The sequence below is a fragment of the Sciurus vulgaris genome (genome assembly GCF_902686455.1).
Source record: "Sciurus vulgaris genome assembly, chromosome: 19".
Lineage (NCBI taxonomy): Eukaryota > Metazoa > Chordata > Mammalia > Rodentia > Sciuridae > Sciurus > Sciurus vulgaris.
In genome coordinates, this window is record NC_136480.1 from 31503953 (window position 1) to 31522658 (window position 18706).

General features: G+C 34.1%; 1 protein-coding gene across 2 annotated transcripts in view; it reads left to right on the forward strand.

The window, feature by feature from the left end:
- The window catches only part of LOC306650413 (zinc finger protein 519-like), a 135635-nt gene that overhangs the window by 19548 nt on the left and 97381 nt on the right, over positions 1 to 18706 (forward strand). The window contains exons 3-5 of one of the 2 annotated variants that reach the window (XM_079122456.1): positions 4345 to 4471; positions 16008 to 16086; positions 16776 to 17476. In XM_079122456.1, the coding sequence (XP_078978582.1) occupies positions 4345 to 4471; positions 16008 to 16086; positions 16776 to 16992 (423 nt within the window). In that variant the 3' untranslated portion in view covers positions 16993 to 17476. Of the gene's footprint in view, positions 1 to 4344; positions 4472 to 16007; positions 16087 to 16775; positions 17477 to 18706 lie in introns of those variants that run through there. The other variant, XM_079122457.1, reaches the window with a different exon arrangement.

An 18706-nucleotide genomic window follows, 5' to 3' on the forward strand; every position in this document is an offset into this window, starting at 1 on the left:
AAACCAAATAGACCACAACACAATAATACTAGGTGATTTTAACACGCCGCTCTCACCACTGGACAGATCTTCCAGACAAAAATTGAGCAAAGAAACCATAGATCTCAACAACACAATCAATAATTTAGACTTAACGGACATTTATAGAATATTCCATCCAACCAAGAGTGAATACACTTTCTTCTCAGCAGCACATGGATCCTTCTCTAAAATAGACCATATATTATGCCACAAAGCTAATGTTAGCAAATACAAGAAGATAGAGACACTAGCATGTATTCTATCAGATCATAATGGATTGAAGTTAGAAATAAATGAAAGAGTAAAACACAGAAACTATTCCAACATCTGGAGACTAAACAATATGCTATTATATGATGAATGGATAACAGAAGATATTAGGAAGGAAATTAAAAAATTCTTAGAGGTAAATGAGAACAAAGAAACATCATATCAAAACCTCTGGGACACTATGAAAGCAGTACTTAGAGGGAAATTTATTTCATGGAGCGCATTTAATAAAAGAAGTAAAACTCAACAAATAAACAACCTAACACTACAGCTCAAAGCCTTAGAAAAAGAAGAACAGAACAGCACCAAAAGTAGTAGAAGACAGGAAATTGTTAAACTCAGAGCTGAAATCAATGAAATTGAAACAAAAGAAACAATACAAAAAATTGACAAAATAAATAGTTGGTTCTTCGAAAAAATAAACAAAATTGATAATCCTTTAGCCACACTAACAAAGAGAAGACGAGAGAAAACCCAAATCACTAAAATTCGGAATGAACAAGGAAATATCACTACAGACAGGATGGAAATACAAAACATAATTAGAAGCTTTTTTGAAAATCTATACTCCAACAAAATAGAAAATTTCGAAGACATCAACAGGTTTCTAGAGACATATGAATTGCCTAAACTGAATGAGGAGGACATAAACAATTTAAATAGACCAATTTCAAGTACTGAAATAGAAGAAGTCATCAAAAGCCTACCAACAAAGAAAAGTCCGGGACCAGATGGGTTCTCAGCCGAGTTCTACAAAACCTTTAAGGAAGAGCTCATTCCAATACTTCTCAAAGTATTCCATAAAATAGAAGAGGAGGGAACCCTCCCAAACTCATTCTATGAAGCCAATATCACACTGATACCTAAACCAGACAGAGACTCATCAAGGAAAGAAAATTTCAGACCAATATCCTTAATGAACATCGACGCAAAAATTCTCAACAAAATTTTAGCAAATCGCATACAAAAACATATTAAAAAGATAGTGCACCATGATCAAGTGGGTTTCATCCCAGGGATGCAAGGTTGGTTCAACATCAGGAAATCAATAAACGTAATTCACCATATTAATAGACTTAAAGTCAAGAATCACATGATTATTTCAATAGATGCAGAAAAAGCATTTGATAAAATACAGCACCCCTTCATGCTCAAAACACTAGAAAAAATAGGGATAGTGGGAACATTCCTTAATATTGTAAAGGCCATTTATGCTAAGCCCATGGCTAATATCATTCTAAATGGTGAAAAACTGAAAGCATTCCCCCTAAAAACTGGAACAAGGCAGGGATGCCCTCTTTCACCACTTCTATTCAACATCGTTCTTGAGACTCTGGCCAGAGCAATTAGACAACCCAAAGAAATTAAAGGGATACGAATTGGAAAAGAAGAACTCAAACTATCCCTGTTCGCTGATGACATGATTATATATTTAGAGGAACCTGGAAATTCCACCAGAAAACTCTTAGAACTCATAAGTGATTTCAGTAAAGTAGCAGGTTACAAGATCAATGCCCATAAATCCAACGCATTTTTATACATAAGTGATGAATCTTCAGAAAGAGAAATTAGGAAAACTACCCCATTCACAATAGCCTCGAAAAAAATAAAATACTTGGGAATCAATCTCACAAAAGAGGTGAAAGACCTCTACAATGAGAACTATACAACACTAAAGAAAGAAATTAAAGAACACCTTAGAAGATGGAAAGATCTTCCATGTTCTTGGATAGGAAGAATTAATATTGTCAAAATGGCCATACTACCTAAAGTGCTATACAAATTCAATGCAATTCCAATTAAAATCCCAATGACGTACCTTACAGAAATAGAGCAGGCAATTATGAAATTCATCTGGAAGAATAAGAAACCCAGAATAGCTAAAGCAATCCTTAGCAGGAAGAGTGAAACAGGGGGTATTGCAATACCAGATCTTCAACTCTACTACAAAGCAATAGTAACAAAAACGGCATGGTATTGGTACCAAAATAGAAAGGGAGATCAATGGTACAGAATAGAGGACACGGACACAAACCCAAATAAATACAATTTTCTCATACTAGACAAAGGGGCCAAAAATATGCAATGGAGAAAAGATAGCCTCTTCAACAAATGGTGCTGGGAGAATTGGAAATCCATATGCAACAGAATGAAACTAAACCCATATCTCTCACCATGCACGAAACTAAACTCAAAATGGATTAAGGACCTCGGAATCAGACCAGAGACCCTGCAGATTATAGAAGAAAAAGTAGGTCCAAATCTTCATCTTGTTGGTCTAGGACCAGACTTCCTTAACAGGACTCCCATAGCACAAGAAATAAAAGCTAGAATCAACCACTGGGATAGATTCAAACTAAAAAGCTTTCTCTCAGCAAAGGAAACTATCAGCAATGCGAAGAAAGAGCCTACAGAGTGGGAGAATATCTTTGCCAATCATACTTCAGATAGAGCACTAATCTCCAGAATCTATAAAGAACTCAAAAAACTCTACTCCAAGAATTCAAACAGTCCAGTCAACAAATGGGCTAAGGAAATGAATAGACACTTCACAGAAGAAGATCTACAAGCAATCAACAAACATATGGAAAAATGTTCAACATCTCTAGTAATAAGAGAAATGCAAATCAAAACCACCCTAAGGTTCCATCTCACCCCAATTAGAATGGCGATTATCAAGAATACGAGCAACAACAGGTGTTGGCGAGGATGTGGGGAGAAAGGTACACTCATACACTGCTGGTGGGGCTGCAAATTAGTGCAGCCACTATGGAAAGCTGTGTGGAGATTCCTTAGAAAACTTGGAATGGAACCACCATTTGACCCAGCTATCCCACTCCTTGGCCTATACCCAAAGGACTTAAAATCTGCATACTACAGAAATACAGCCACATCAATGTTCATAGCTGCTCAATTCACAATAGCCAGACTGTGGAACCAACCTAGATGCCCTTCAATTGATGAGTGGATAAAGAAACTGTGGTATATATATACTATGGAATATTACTCAGCCATAAAGAATGATAAAATTATGACATTTGCAGGCAAATGGATGAAATTGGAGAATATCATGCTAAGTGAGATAAGCCAATCTCAAAAAGCCAAAGGACGAATGATATCGCTAATAAGTGGAGGTTGACACATAATGGGGGGGAGGGAAGGGTTAGAGTTAGGGTTAGGGAGGGGGGCAAGTATGGAGGAAGGAACTACTGTATAGAGGGTAAAGAGGGGTGGGAGGGGTGGGGGGAAGGGAAAAAAATAACAGAATGAATCAAACAACATTGCTCTATGTAAATTTATGATTACACAAATGGTATGCCTTTACGCCATGTACAAACAGAGAAACAACATGTATCCCGTTTGTTTACAATAAAAAAAAAAAAAAAAAAAAGAAGTGGAAAAAAAAAAAAAAAAAAAAAAAAAAAAAAAAAAAAGATATGAGAAATTATTGGAGTAGTAGGTATATATTTGAAATGATCAAAAAGGATTCTTGTTGCTATTTGCTATTGCACAAACTGCTGAAAATATTTGAATTCAGATTCATGAATGAACTCTTCTTCAGTGTTCTACCTCTTTGTTTTTCTTAGACCAGTGCCACTGGCATTAATAGAGAGCTTGCTACATACTCAGAAACCCAGCTCCTATCCCAGGACTACTGATCTATCTATGCATTAGCAACACATCCAATCCTTGTCTGTGCTCATTACAATTTGGGAAACAATCATCTAACTCAGTATAAGTGTCTCATCTGAGAAATATACAAAATTCGTTTAATCAAATAAAAATGTAGTCCTCAAATATATTATGTTTATTTTAATTTTAAATTTTATTTCACAAATGTGTAGAATATACACATCTTTTGAACTGTCTTCCTCTTTCCTCAGAGTTACATAATACATTAGACAAGCATGCTGTGTTATAAAGTATCATATTGAATCATTGAAGTTCCTCATCTTTGTCAGAACCAGTTCTCAACTCTCATTGAGTCAACTTAAAATCTCTGTGAATGATCATGTGGTCAAAGTGTCATTTATACACATATTCTTATTTCAGGGACCCTTGACATTCATGGATGTGGCCATTGATTTCTCCCAAGAGGAATGGGAATGCCTGGACCCAGCTCAGCAGAAATTATACAGAGATGTGATGTTGGAGAACTACAGAAACCTGGTCTTTCTGGGTGAGTGAGCTTCCCTTCATAATCTTGATTCACTATCAGTACTGAATGTCCTTCCTTTGTAGAGTATCTCTTGGTAGCTTCCACTGTGCATGAATGAGTTTCAGATACTTACTTTCATGGTAATATATTGGAAAATTGTTGATATAGACAGGAAAATATTAATTATATTTCTTTTTATGTTTAACCTCATTCTTTCTTGATATGATGTACACCCCTCCCTTCAGATTTGTCAAAGAAATTCAACAGGATCATATATTGTGACCTACCCCTTAAATGTATTTCCTTATCTTTGATTCATTCTCTTTACTGTTGATAGTTGGAAATTGTGCTCAGTACTAGAAGAGTGAAATTTTTTTTTTTTTTTTATATATTCTAATGGGTCTGTCAAGAAACAATACTTGGGGAAATAAATTTCCAGAATCTGGTCTTACTCTAATGAACACAGTAGTAGGACATAAACATCAGTAATTACAAGAGGATTCCCGGCAGTCATTCCACTTTCCAGTAAACAGTCCTCACTGTCTCCAAGCCATTCCTAGTCACGTTTATTGACCAAAGGAGAGATCCATGGAATCTAAAGAGACAAGAGACACTAGTTGTTTTAACGAGTGTTTTTTTTTTTTTTTCCTGCTGTGACCAAAAGATCTGACAAGATCATTTTAAGGAAGAAAAGTTTATTTGTGGTTCATGGTTTCAAAGGTTCTTGTCTATAAGTAGCCAGCTCCATTTCTTGGGGCTTGACAGGAGGCTGATCATTATGCTGAAAGGGTTTGCTGGAGGAACATGGTTCACATGATGATCAGAAAACTGAGAGGTACAGACTCCAGAGACCAGTTACAGCGACGTCCTTGAGGTGTGCCTCCAATGACCCACCTCCTCCAATCAAACCTAGCAGACCACAGCTACCTACAGCTCAGTTAATTTTATCCAAGGACCAGTTCTCTGATTGGGTAAATCAGTTCTTTGATTGGGACCAGTTCTCATAACCCCATCACTTCACCCCCAACCTTTTCACATCATCTCACACATGGGCTTTTGGGGATACTTTACCTCCAAAATATAAGAGCAGCCATTATACAGGTGGGTAGATATGTATAAAACCAAAGATTACTGAAGATAGGTCCCAATGTGAAGGTGGAAACCATACTTAAATATGTTAATTGAGAAGCTCTAATCCAATAGAAATGAATTTTCAGAAACCTAGTTTTATCTGTCTTGCAGTCATAAAAGGGCATACCCTTCCGTATGCTTATCATAATTTCAAATCCTGTTAGGGTTCTTCTTCCCCTTAGTGATCCCTGGGTATATTCAAAGTAACAACCCTTTGTAACTCCCCTTTGTCTATTAGGATCTGCATCATCTGACATCACTTTATTGATTTTGAAGGCCACTAGAATACCTGTTTACATTTGTGACTGTCTCTAGGTTAAATCATTGCAATATATTAGTATCCTGAAACAGTTTCTCTAATATGATTTAAATATTTATTCATTTAAGTTTTCTCCTCAGGGCTCTTTATTGCTGTGGGTTTTCTGTTAATATTCTCTGCCATGTAATGAATGATCCTTACAATTCCAGTTCTTTGTGAGTGCATAGTTATGACTGAAAATTATTATTGTAAATAGGATTTTTCTAATAATATGGTTATTGATGATTTTAAGGATTAAATTTTCTATCATTTTCATGCCAATGTGTGTTTCATTGTTTAGAATAGGTTCCCTGCTGAGGCATAGATGGGTTTCCTCCCATCAATGAATAATGTGTTTATTTTTGTAATGTATACATTATGATTGAAAGTAAACTGCTTTTACTTCACATTTTTGAACAATGTAAGTTGAAATATGCATGAACTATGTGCCTGTTCCCTTAGAATTACATGTTTTACATGGTTTTATAAATATTGCTCCTGTTTTGTTTATGATTGCATATTGTGTCTTGTTTCTTTTCTCCATCTAGGTATTTGTAGAACTTATCTAATTAACATGTGGATATATGTACATATACTGAGGTTTGTACCCAGGGGTGCTCTAATCCTTAGTTACATCTGTAGCCCCATTTTATTTTTATTTTGAAGTAGATTCTTGCTAAGGTGTTCAAACTGGCTTAAAATTTGCAATTCTTCCTCACTCTTTCTCCCATTCAGAATTACTAGCATGTGTATCATATGTTTATTGATAAAACTCTTCCCTTGTCCAAAATAAAGATTTTAGCATTTTAAAGTAGGACTTTCAAATATTTTTACATTTCTGTTTATCTTTTATGTATTTTTTAAATTTAAATGCAATAAAACCACATAAAATTAAACCTATTGTTTCAATATTTCAAGTGCTGTTTAGTAGTTTTAATTCAAGTTGTTTTGCAACACTTTTCTTAGAAATTTACATCTTCCAAAACAAAGTTGGATTTTCCCCAAAATCAAGTGCTTCTTTGTTTCCTATCACAAACACCATTCCTTCTGTTCAAAGGGTTTTATTCCTTTAGATGTCTCATATAAGTAGAATCACACAAGATTTGACTCTTGATGAATGGTTATTTCAGTAAGCATAATGTCTTTAAGATGAATCTTTATGATAGATGGTACACAGTTTCTCATCTATGTAAAGTTGAAAAATATTTTATAGTTTTTTTTTTCCAAATTGCCCTCATTCATGCATATGGAAGGACATTTTTTTTTTTTTTTGCTACCCCTGTTGGCCCTCTTGAATGATTCAATGATTGCAAGTATGTAACTACATCTTCAATCACACAAATTAGTGAGGATTTACTCTGTTGTGTTCAATATGGCTACTTTTCTGAGTCCATTTCCATATTAATCTATGGAGAACTGTAGCTTTTTTATTCCCTGTTATATCACAAAGCATTACTCAAATTTATTTCTATTTTGAATAATTTTGAATCATTTATAAGCTCTTGTAATTGTACAGAATTTTAAACAGTCTTTCTGTGTTTGAATAAAAAAATATTGGAATTTTGATAGCTTATACCAGGACTCTCTAGATCATTTGAGTAGTATAGACAATATCTAATTTTATCTTTCATTTCTTGAATGAGCCCATGTTTAATAGTGCAGCATTGCACACATTTTTGGAGTTTTGGATGTCACTTCCCTTATTTTATTATTATTTTTCTTTAAATTTTAGTTTTTTACATACTGCATTTTGCTTCATTGTACACAAATGGGGTACATAATTTCATTTCTATGGTTGTACACAATGTAGATTCATACCATTCATGTCATCATACATGTACATAGGTAATGATGTTTGTCTCTCTCCACCATTTTTCATACTCCCCTCCCTCTCATTTCCTTCTACATATTCTAAAGTTCCCCCATTATTCTCTCATTCCCCACTTCCCAAATCCATTAGATATCATTCTCCACTTACTGGGAAAATATTAGGCCTTTGGTTTTTTGGGCTTGACTTATTTCACTTAGCATGATATTCTCCAATTTCATCCATTTATTTGCAAATGCCATAATATTATTCTTCTGTATGGCTGAATAGTATATACTAGAGTTTCTTTATCCATTCATCTGTGGTTGGGCATCTGGGTTGGTTCCATAATCAAGCTATTGTAAACTGAGCTGCTTTAACATTGATGTGGCTATGTTACTGTAGTTTGCTGAGCACACCCCCACATCAATTCCCCTTTTGATTTCTAATTTCCTATAGTATGTGTATAAAGTCATTTAAATATTGTCATTTCTTAAGGTATTTTCTGCTTTTAAGCTGTTCAATCCAGAATGTTTCATGAGCTTTTGAGAAGGTTGGGTCTGTAACTAGTTGATTTATACTACTCCTTGAAGTCTTCTAGTCCCTGTTTAACTTTCTGCCTGGTTTTATTTTCTGTTTCAGTCATTGGGCATTGGTGTCTCCAGATATTACTGTGTCACTATTACTTTCAATTCTTTCAAGAGAGCCTCTCTATATTTGGAAGTATAATGTGAGTTAAACATGTATTTAGTAGTATTTTAAGGTTTTACAGAGTGGTGTCTTCTATCTTTATATAATACTCTAGTTTGTCTCTTTTCAAAATATTTTCCCTTAGAAAACTTTATCTCACATAACTTTTTGCTTAATTGTTTTACATAATATTGATTGCCATCTCTGATTTCTTTTTTTCATCTTTGCATGTAATGTCTTTTTCATCATCTCACTTTTACTGAAACTGACCCTAAATTTAAATAAAATGTCATGTAGAGACCAAACAGGAATTTTGAGATTTAATCCTCTTAGTCATGTTTTGTGTTCTGATTGGTGTTTAATAATAATCTATTTATACTTAGATAAATTACTGAAAATAATGCACTTATTACTGTTACTTTGTACGTTACTTTCTGTAGTTCTTATAATTGTTTTCCCTACTTTTTTATTTGTGTTAATATTCACTTCATAGATTTTTATTGTGACAAGCTTTGAAGTCTGTCCATATTCTCTTTATATATTTTATGGTTATTATGCCATTAGATTGGGATTATATTAAACAGTTTAATTTTACACTACATTATGTATTGATACTAAATTTACTTAAACACCATATAAAAAATCAACATCTTTGCATGTCCTCTTAAAGTCATTATTGATTTCACAGCCATTTTATATTGTACACTAGTTAACAGGTTTATGAGAGCCTCACCTTTGTCTTTGAAATTCTATAGCAAAATTGTGTTATGTATCATCATTACAGTGTAATAGAATTCATATTTGTGTGTATTCTTTTACCAGAAAGTTTTTAGATTTCAAATGATTTGTTTTGTGAAGATTTATTTCACATTCAGTTGAAAGGATTCATTATAGAATTTCTTGTAGGAGTGGTCTAGAAGTCAGAAACATTTTTTGCGTTTGTGTATCTTGATATGCTTTCTTTTAATTTGCTATTGAAAAATAGTGGTTTTGGATACAGTATTTATGGTGGTCAATTTTTTTTCTTTTTTCTTTTTTTTATTCATTGGATTATATATTCCAGTTCTTTTCTGGAAGTCTTCATAAAAATTCAACTAATAATTGTATAGATGTCCTTGTAAGTGATACATCTGTTATCTTTTGATCCTCTCAAAATTTGAATGTGAATTTTGAAACTTTGATTAGATGTGCTTTATTTTGAATGTTTTTGTTCTTGTCCTTGGAAATGCTTGTGCCTCTTAATGTTTGACAGTTTTCCTTCCTCACATTTTCAATTTCTGTGACCTTATTTTTTAAGAAATAATTTATGTACATAATTTCTGCTGATTTCTATTACTAACATTTTTCTTTCAATTTAATTTACTTCAATTCTTTATTTAATTTATATTTTCAGTTTTTATTAATTTTTCAGAATTTTTACAGACTGCCTTTGGATTCATCGTACACAAATGAGGGTATATCTTTTTCTTTCTGTTTGTGCACAATGTAGATTTATACCATTCATGTAGTCATCTGTACATAGGGTTGTGATGTCTGTCTCATTCCACCATTTTTCATACCCCTCCCTCTCATTTCCTTCTACATAATATAATGTTTCTCAATTCTTCTCTCACCCTCCACCTCCCCACCTCCATATATATCATCATCCCTTATCAGGGAAAATATTCAGCCTTTGGTTTTTGGGATTGACTTATTTCACTTAGCATGATATTCTCCAATTCCATCCATTTATCTGCAAATGCCATAATGTTATGCTTCTTTATGGCTAAATAATATTCCATTTTCTATATACATTAGTTTCTTTATTCATTCATCTATTGAAGGTCATCTAGGTAAGTTTGATAATCTAGCTATCAGGAATACAGCTGCTATAAATGTTGATGTAGCTGTGCTACTGTACTATGCTAATTTTAAATTCTTTGGGTATAAACCAAGGAGTGGGATAACTGGGTCAAAAAGTAGATCCATTGCAATTTAAAACTCCACTAGCAATGTAAAATGTGCGTTTTTTCTCAAATCCAGGGCACCATTTACTATTATTATGTATATATTTTCTTTTTTTGCACAGAGCTGGGGATTGAACCCATGGCCTTGTGCTTGCAAGACAAGCACTCTACCAACTGAGCTGTCCCCCCAGCCCTATTATTTATATTTTTGATAGTAGCAATTCTAATTGGAAAAAAATGATATCATAGAGTTGTTTGAATTTTCATTTACTTTAATTCTTGGTTAGCACATTGAATATCACAAAAATGGTTATTTCATCTTGTTTAGTAAATTCATAACTTTCACATTCATATTGTCTTTTCCTAGTTTTTTTCTATTGTTGCTTTGATTGATCCATGTTTTCGTTTTTTCTTTGTGTGCTATTATTCCCACTGAGATTTTTCTACTTAAAAACAAGCTTAGAGTAAATGATTATAGTTATTTTGAAAATGTTTGGAAATTATTAAAGAAATAAATGCTAGGTAATATAAACAGACACGTGCCTATAGTTCCAGATAAGTGGGAGTCTGAGGCAGAATGAATGCACATTTTTGGTGATTTCCTGTCTCAAAAGTAAGCAATCTAGAAAAGGCCTGGGGGAACTATGGTCGAAGCTCAGTGCTAGAGCAGTTTCCTACCATGTGTGATCTGTGGTTTTATCCTCTGCACTCCATAAAATCTAAGAAGAATAATTTTAAAAAAAGGTAATAGGGATTGGGGAAGTAACTCAGTGGAAACTGCCCTTGTATTCAATCCCAATTAAACTCCCCCAATAAAAGAAAGGAAGAGGGAAAAAATGAGGTAAAAAGTTAATTGTTGGGCTGGGGAGATAGCTCAGCTGGTAGAGTGCTTGTCTCCCAAGCACAAGGCCCTGAGTTCGATCCCCAGTACCGCAAAAAAAAAGAAAAAAAAAAAAGAAAAAGTCAATTGTTACATCATTTGACTCATATGTGAAATCTGAGCAAGTTGAATTTTGGCGCTGTGATTTGGGAGATATTAGAGTAATGTCAATCAAAGTTTTTATTTTATTTTATTTTTTTGTTGTGCTGGTGATTGATCCCAGGGCCTTTGATTTCAAGGCAAGCACTCTACCAACTGAGCTATATCCCCAGCCCTGCAAGTTTTTATTTTAATGGGCAAAAGTCAAGTGTCTGTACAGCATGGTGGGTGTAGTTTATTATATTTTTCTTTTTATTTTGTATTTTTTAATTGAGCCCAGTAGACTTTACCACTGGTCAATACCATCAGCTCTTTTTCTTTTTGTTTTTTAGTTAGTGTCTTGCTAAATTGCTGAGGTTGGTCTTGAATAGGCACTCCTTCTGTCTCAGCCTCCTGAGTCACTGGGATTAAAGTTATGTGCCAACCTGTCTGGCTAATATATTGTATTCCTTTTTTTTTTAAGAGATTTATAAATACATTATTAGTGGTTTTACTTAATACTGAATGCAGAGAATAGAAAGAAATCAGCACTTAAAAGGAAACATTAATATTCAAATCAGTGTAATATATTTACATATATTGACCAGTTTTGTATGTTTAGAATTACAAACAAATAAAGCTTTCATTCTGAATACACTTTGAATTTGAGGTTTTTTTTTTTTTTGCTGTATTTATAAAAAGTATTATTAATTTGGTTCATATCTAACCTAAAAGCAAGACTTTGCAAGATGATCATGAAACAAAACAGTAAATCAGAAATTTTAAAACCACTTTTTAGTGGAGGATAAATCCACACAAAAGAATAAAGTTTCAATACCAGATAGATAAATACAAAGGAGGAAAATCAAGGAGCAAACAGAATCACAAGTACCAATTCTATTCTGTGATTTCTAATTCTAGCAACAATTCAGCCAGCAGTAACTTAGATGCTGTTGTTCAAGAAAATAAAAGCATTAATTTTTTCACTACAACTTTCAGACTTCACTGGAACAATTATTAAGCATTCAGATTATTTTGTATTAACAGGAGAAATGATTTATACATATACAAACATTAACAAAAGAGTCCTTCAAGCACTGCTGAAAGCCACAATATAGTTTGGGGGCCATATTTCAATGTACATAATGTTATGAGTAATAAAGAGCATATGACAGTACAGTACTCAGGACTGTTGACTGAGTACTCCACCTCTTCATACCTTCGAAGAGTCACTGATGTGGATGGGACTGTAATGACAACACTGACGGGCTTCTAAACAGGACTCCCTTTTGATTAATTATGATACAACTGTGATGCACAGGTAGCTTATAGACCTCATGTTTCCACTGTAATAGCACTACAGAATTCTGGTGACATTAAATACTAGAGTTATTTTGCCCTGCTAATTCTTCAGCAGAAAAACAGTTATCTGACTGCATATTTAATGAACAGAACAGCTGTAAAGTACACAGAAAAGGAAAGTAGTAAGTAAGCAAAGTGCACTCCCAAAGCTGATTTTTTACAGATACTAACAAGCAAAGCAGTTTGCAATAAATCAAAATCATTCTAAAGCAAAATTAAATCAATCTGTTCTGAAGAAAATATAGCTCATTTTGAAAGTTTTGTTTGGTTTGTGATTAGACTTCAAAATGTTGAAATAAACCAAACAGATTCTAACAATATTAATTTGCAATACAGGAGTTCAAAGGTTTTGTCCTCTCCCCAGAGAAAGTAAATAAAAAGAAAAAAGGAGATCTTGCAAAAATAAACAAAACTAAATCCACCACCCAAAATATTCATAAAGGGAAGGCTTTTTCTTTTTGGATACTTCAGGAGGTCCCAGATCAGGGTAAGGATTCTATCCTAATGACTTCTACTCTCTTCATTTAGCTTCTATTCTATAGTCATTTCTGTGTTTTATCATGCAAGGTTATGGGCAGATTTTATTAAGAATTCAGGTTGAGTCAGAGGTAGCATTAGGATGCACTACAGTTGACTACAGTATGAAGTTCAAATGAACACATTATTCTTCTAGAGGATTACAATAAGTGAAAGTGCCTAAAGAAAAATGTTCAGCCCTCAGTGCCTTGCACTAAGCAACATTTTGAGAAACTGGGAATCAATGTTGGGAGCCAAGAAATAGCCATTGACTTCAACTCTTTGAGCTCCCTTAATGCACCAATTCAGGCTGGTTTTCCATGAAGGGCAACACTTCACTCTCGTAGTAGGCAATGCCAAGAGACAGCAAGGCAATGGCAAAGATCAGGAGCAGGACCCTCCAGAAGCCTAGATCCTCTACAAATTCCTGCCAAGTGGTTTGAAAGCTGGACAGGATACCTTCACCTGGCTATAGGGTGGGATAAGGAGAGAATGACTTTCCGTGGTATTTTCGCTCTTAGCCATCTGCATGGTCTCCAGTTTTGAGTGGGTTCCTCTGTGAAATCCTTTTACCTCCTGTTCTTCCAAAGATTCCAGCAGTTGGATGACATCTTTATTCACTCCCGTGCACTTTGCCAGTACTAAAGGAGTTGCACCATCATGATTGCATGTATCAATTCTTGGAAGCCAAGAATCGAATGGAATCCACATGGCCACAGAGGTGAAGAGCTTGATAATCTGTGGCCAGCAGATCAGCAGCCATTTTATACAACAGATGGCAGATGGCTACATTCCCTCGGGCTGCTGCAAGGTGAAGGCCTGTCCTGCCTCTGCTGTCATGGATATTTGAGTCAAAGCCACTTTTCAGAAGCCTCTTACAATAGGTAATATCTCCATCAATACAGGTTTGTAGCAATGGCATATTAGTTTGAGAAGAATCATTTATAAAACCTAGGAGCTTTTTCTAATGCAGATGGAATATGGGTCAGCTGTAAGATGAGACCTTCCCTCCAATGGTCACTCAGCATTTTCTCTCAATTCTTAAGCAAGTTCAACAAAGCATTCACTAATATATCAGCAAGAATTTGCGAGACAAGCAGCAGTGATAGCAGCAGCACCTCTCTGCAGGTTGCAGAGGGAGTAGGCGCAGCCACACTATATTGTTTTTAATGAGTACTACTAGGATGTATGTAAAGTTTACTAAAAATAAATCTAATTATATAAAATAATGCATGTATTAATTACTGATATATTGTCATTTGTGTGCCATAGAATATAAAGTATATAAAAAGTTATTAATGTAATAAGGTAATAAATAACAAAATCTATGAACATTAAAACATCAGTCCTTTTTGTTGATTTCTATGGTTTGACTTTGTTCCAGTCATACTGAAATCAATTGTGATAGGCTTTTGTTGCCCCTCAAACCAGTTTTTTGCTGTACCTTCTCTAGATGTGTGTGTACATTTCTCCCACTGTAAATGCACATATTTCTTATTAAGCAGTAGTTTTTTAAACCCATGATGAATCATCTTTGGCACTGTCATCCAAAATTTACCTTTTATCTCCAGCTCTCTGTGCAGACAAAAAGTAGTTTGCATAAAGTTGTCAAAAAAGTCATAGTTGTTTGTTTCACACTTCCCGTTTGCTTATGGGAGAATAAAGGGGTTGATAGTTTTTTCTTATTACACAATGTCCTTATGTGGTTTGGTAATGACTATGTTGAGCAAAGTAACACATTTTATTTTCCTCTACTACATGACTCTCTATTGTGCTCATCTGAGGTTTTGGAAAATATAAGATTGATTTGGAAGTTCTCACAAGTCATTTTTTTTAGTGCATGTTTATGAAGTTTATTTTTATTTGTATTTGTTCTTAGTAATATATGACATTCACATCCATTTTGATAAAATTTTACTAGCATGGAATATATGTTCTTCTAATTAGGTCCAATTCTTCTGGGTGTTCATGCTGGTGAAATTCACTTATGGATTTTCATATGTGTACATAGATAAATTATGTTAGATTGATTCTACTGTCTTTTCAATTCCTACCCTCTTTATACCATGATTTCTTTATTCATTTATTTGTTGATGTGCTTCTAGGTTTGTTTCATTCCTTAACTACTGTGAATTGTGCTGTTTTAAACATTAATGTGTCTGTGTCATTGCACTATGCTCATTTAAAACACTTTGGATATGTTGAATGTCATAACTGGGTCAAATGGTGGTTTCATTCATAGTTTGTTTTTACCAGGTATTGAACCCAGAGATGCTTAACCACTGAATCACATCTCCAGCCCTCTTAATGTTTTACTTAGGGACAGGATCTTACTGCATTGCTAAGGGCCTCAGTATATTGCTGAGACTGGTTTTGAACTCATGAACCTCCTGCCTCAGCCTCCAATGCTCATCCCTCCTTTTTGAGGAATCTCCATTCTGCTTGCTCAAATTTTTAGTCCTGCAGTGTATGCACATCCCCTTTTCCCCTCATCTGTGCCAACATTTGTTGTTTCATGTATTCTTGTTAATTCCCATTCTGTCTGGAGTGTAGAGGAATCTCAGTATAGTTTTATTGTGCATTTCTCTAATTGCTAGAGATATTGGTTTGTTTTTATATATTTGATGATCCTTCCTATTTCTTCTTTTGAGAAGAACATATTAAGATTTCTTGCCCATTTATTGATTAGGTTTTTTGGTTTTTTAATCTATGGATTAATTATAATCTTGGATTTTCTTTGCTGTTCCCTTTCTGATGTCCTCACATTGAAAATATCTTCCTTTTTTTTGCAAAGTATATTCACAAGAGTGTAGCAAATCAAATAATTTATTTCTTTGATTTCCTTTCAGTTATGTATTCTCATCAAAGCCAAGAATTTTCATCACAGCTGGGAATAAAATGTTCATTCCATCAGGTGATAAATGGAAGGTATGGAAACTGTGACATTGAAGATATATGCTTAAAGAAAGAATGGAAATATGTGGAGGAGAGTAATATTCAGGAATATTCTCATGGTGAATATAATAGGTGTGAGATAGCTGCATAATACAATTTTGATCACAAATTGATATCAAGAACATATGAAGACTCAGCGAAACCTCAGTTTTGCTAGTGAGTTTTGAGGAAGGTTTTGAGTGTCTTGAAAATTTATCTGCACTAAATTTTTGATAATATAACCTTGTGAAATGAAATTTGAAAATATGAAAAAATCTGTTGCATGCTTCAGTTCATAACAATAAACATTTAAACTGTAGAATTTCTTTAAAGTTTTACTCAAATATTTTTGTAGATAATTGATTTAGTAATATAAAATAAATTACTAAGTCTGATCAGTTTTTTTAACATTATGAAGTATCTGTTGTTCTACATTCAACAAACAGTCCTTCCTTGTGTCAAAATACAACATTTTAATGAATGTAGGAAGATCTGTACTTATACATTATTACTTGATATAGAATCAGATATAGCTATTTGGTGAGAATCCTACATTTATCATAAAACTTTCAAGACCTTTTATCCAGGTCTGTACCCTAAATAAGTATGAGTGCCTTTGTATTGGTGAAAAATGTAAGAAATGCAGTAAAACTCACAAATATTTAATATTTTTTAAGTCCTAGAAAATATCATTGTGATCATTTTATAAAGAAGCTTTACAAAGGCAACAAATGCAAACAAGTATTTCATCAGTGCTCAAAATTTATCATTCCAAGCATCCATATGCAAGGAAAAGATTGCAAATATCAACAAGGTGGAAGAATTTTAAATCACAAGAATTATTCAGTGCAAGAACATTCATGTGAGAAGAATGCCATACAGATTGAAGAAATGTGTTAAAGCATTTAAGAATTTCTCAACCCTTTTCCACAGTAGTGATAAACCCTATAGATGTAAAGATTGTGGTAAAGATTTTAGTCAAAGGTCAGTCCTTACTAAACACAAGAAGAATCATGCTGGAGAGAAGCCCTATACTTGTAAAGAATGTGGAGAAGCATTTATTTACATCTTAAAACTTACTGAGCACCAAAGGATTCATAGTGATGAGAGACCATACAAGTTTGTAGAATGTGAAAAAGATTTTAAATATGCCTCAAGCCTTACTCAACACCAGAGGATTCATACTGGAGAGAAGCCCTACAAATGTACAGAATGTGGTAAAGCATTTACACAATTTTCAAACTTCACTGAACACCAGAGTATTCATAGTTATGAGAGACCTTATGAATGTAAGGAGTGTGACAAAGGCTTTAAGTATAATAGAGGCCTTATTCGACACCAGAAGATTCATAGGGTTGAGAGAACATATATATGTAAGCAGTGTGGGAAATGCTTTATGAGTATTAGTGCACTTATTAAACACCACAGGATTCATAGTAATGAGAGGCCATACAAATGTAATGAATGTGAAACAGAATTTAAATAAATCTCATTCCTTATTCAACACCAGAAGATTCATACTTCTGAGAAGCCCTACAAATGTGCAGAATGTGGGAAAGGATTTATTCAGTTTTCACACTTTTTTAAGCACCAGAGGATTCATAGTGATGAGAGACCATATGAATGTAAGGAATGTGGCAAAGCCTTTAAATATAGTACAAACCTTTTTAGACACCAGAGAATTCATAGTGATGAGAGACCATATGAATGTAAGGAGTGTGTCAAATGCTTTAAGTATAGTGCAGTTCTTATTCAACACCACAAGATTCATACTGGAGTGAGGCCCTACAAATGTGCAGAATGTGAGAAAGTATTTACTCATATTTCACAATTGACTCGACACCAGAGGATTCATATAGATGAGAGACCATATGAATGTAAGGAATGTGGCAAAGGCTTTAAGTTTAGTACAGCCCTTATTCAACATCAGAGGATTCATAGGGATGAGAGACCATATGAATGTAAGGAATGTGGTAAAGGCTTTAAGTTTAGAAGAGTTCTTGTTCAACACCAGAAGATTCATAGGGATGACAGACCTTATGAATGTAAGAAGTGTGGCAAAGGCTTTAAGTGTAGTAGAGACCTTAGTCTACACTGGAGGGTTCATAGGGATGAGAGACCATATGAATGTAAGGAATGTAGAAAAGGCTTTAAGTACAGTTCAGGACTTATTAGACACCAGAGGATTCATAGGGATGAGAGACCATACAAATGTAAAGAATTAGGCAAACATTTTAAATTCATCTCTACTCTTACTCAACACCAGACTCTTCATACTGCAGGGAAGCCATATAAATGCAAATAATGTGGAAAAGCTTGTATTCATAGCTCACATCTTATTCAACACCACAGGATTCTTAATGATGAATTCAAGGAGTGTTGCAAAGGCTTTAAGGATTGTCCAACCCTTATTAAACATCACAAGGTTTATAGTGATGACAGACCATACAAATGCAAAGATTTTCAACTCAACACTTTCTTACTGCCAGAGAATTCATATTGGAGAAAATTCATGTGAATGTAAAGAATGAGGCAAAGCTCTTAACCGGAGTTTCTTTTTGTTTTTTAACTTGATTGGTTTCCCCTTTGATTGACTTTTTCTCTAGTGTACTTT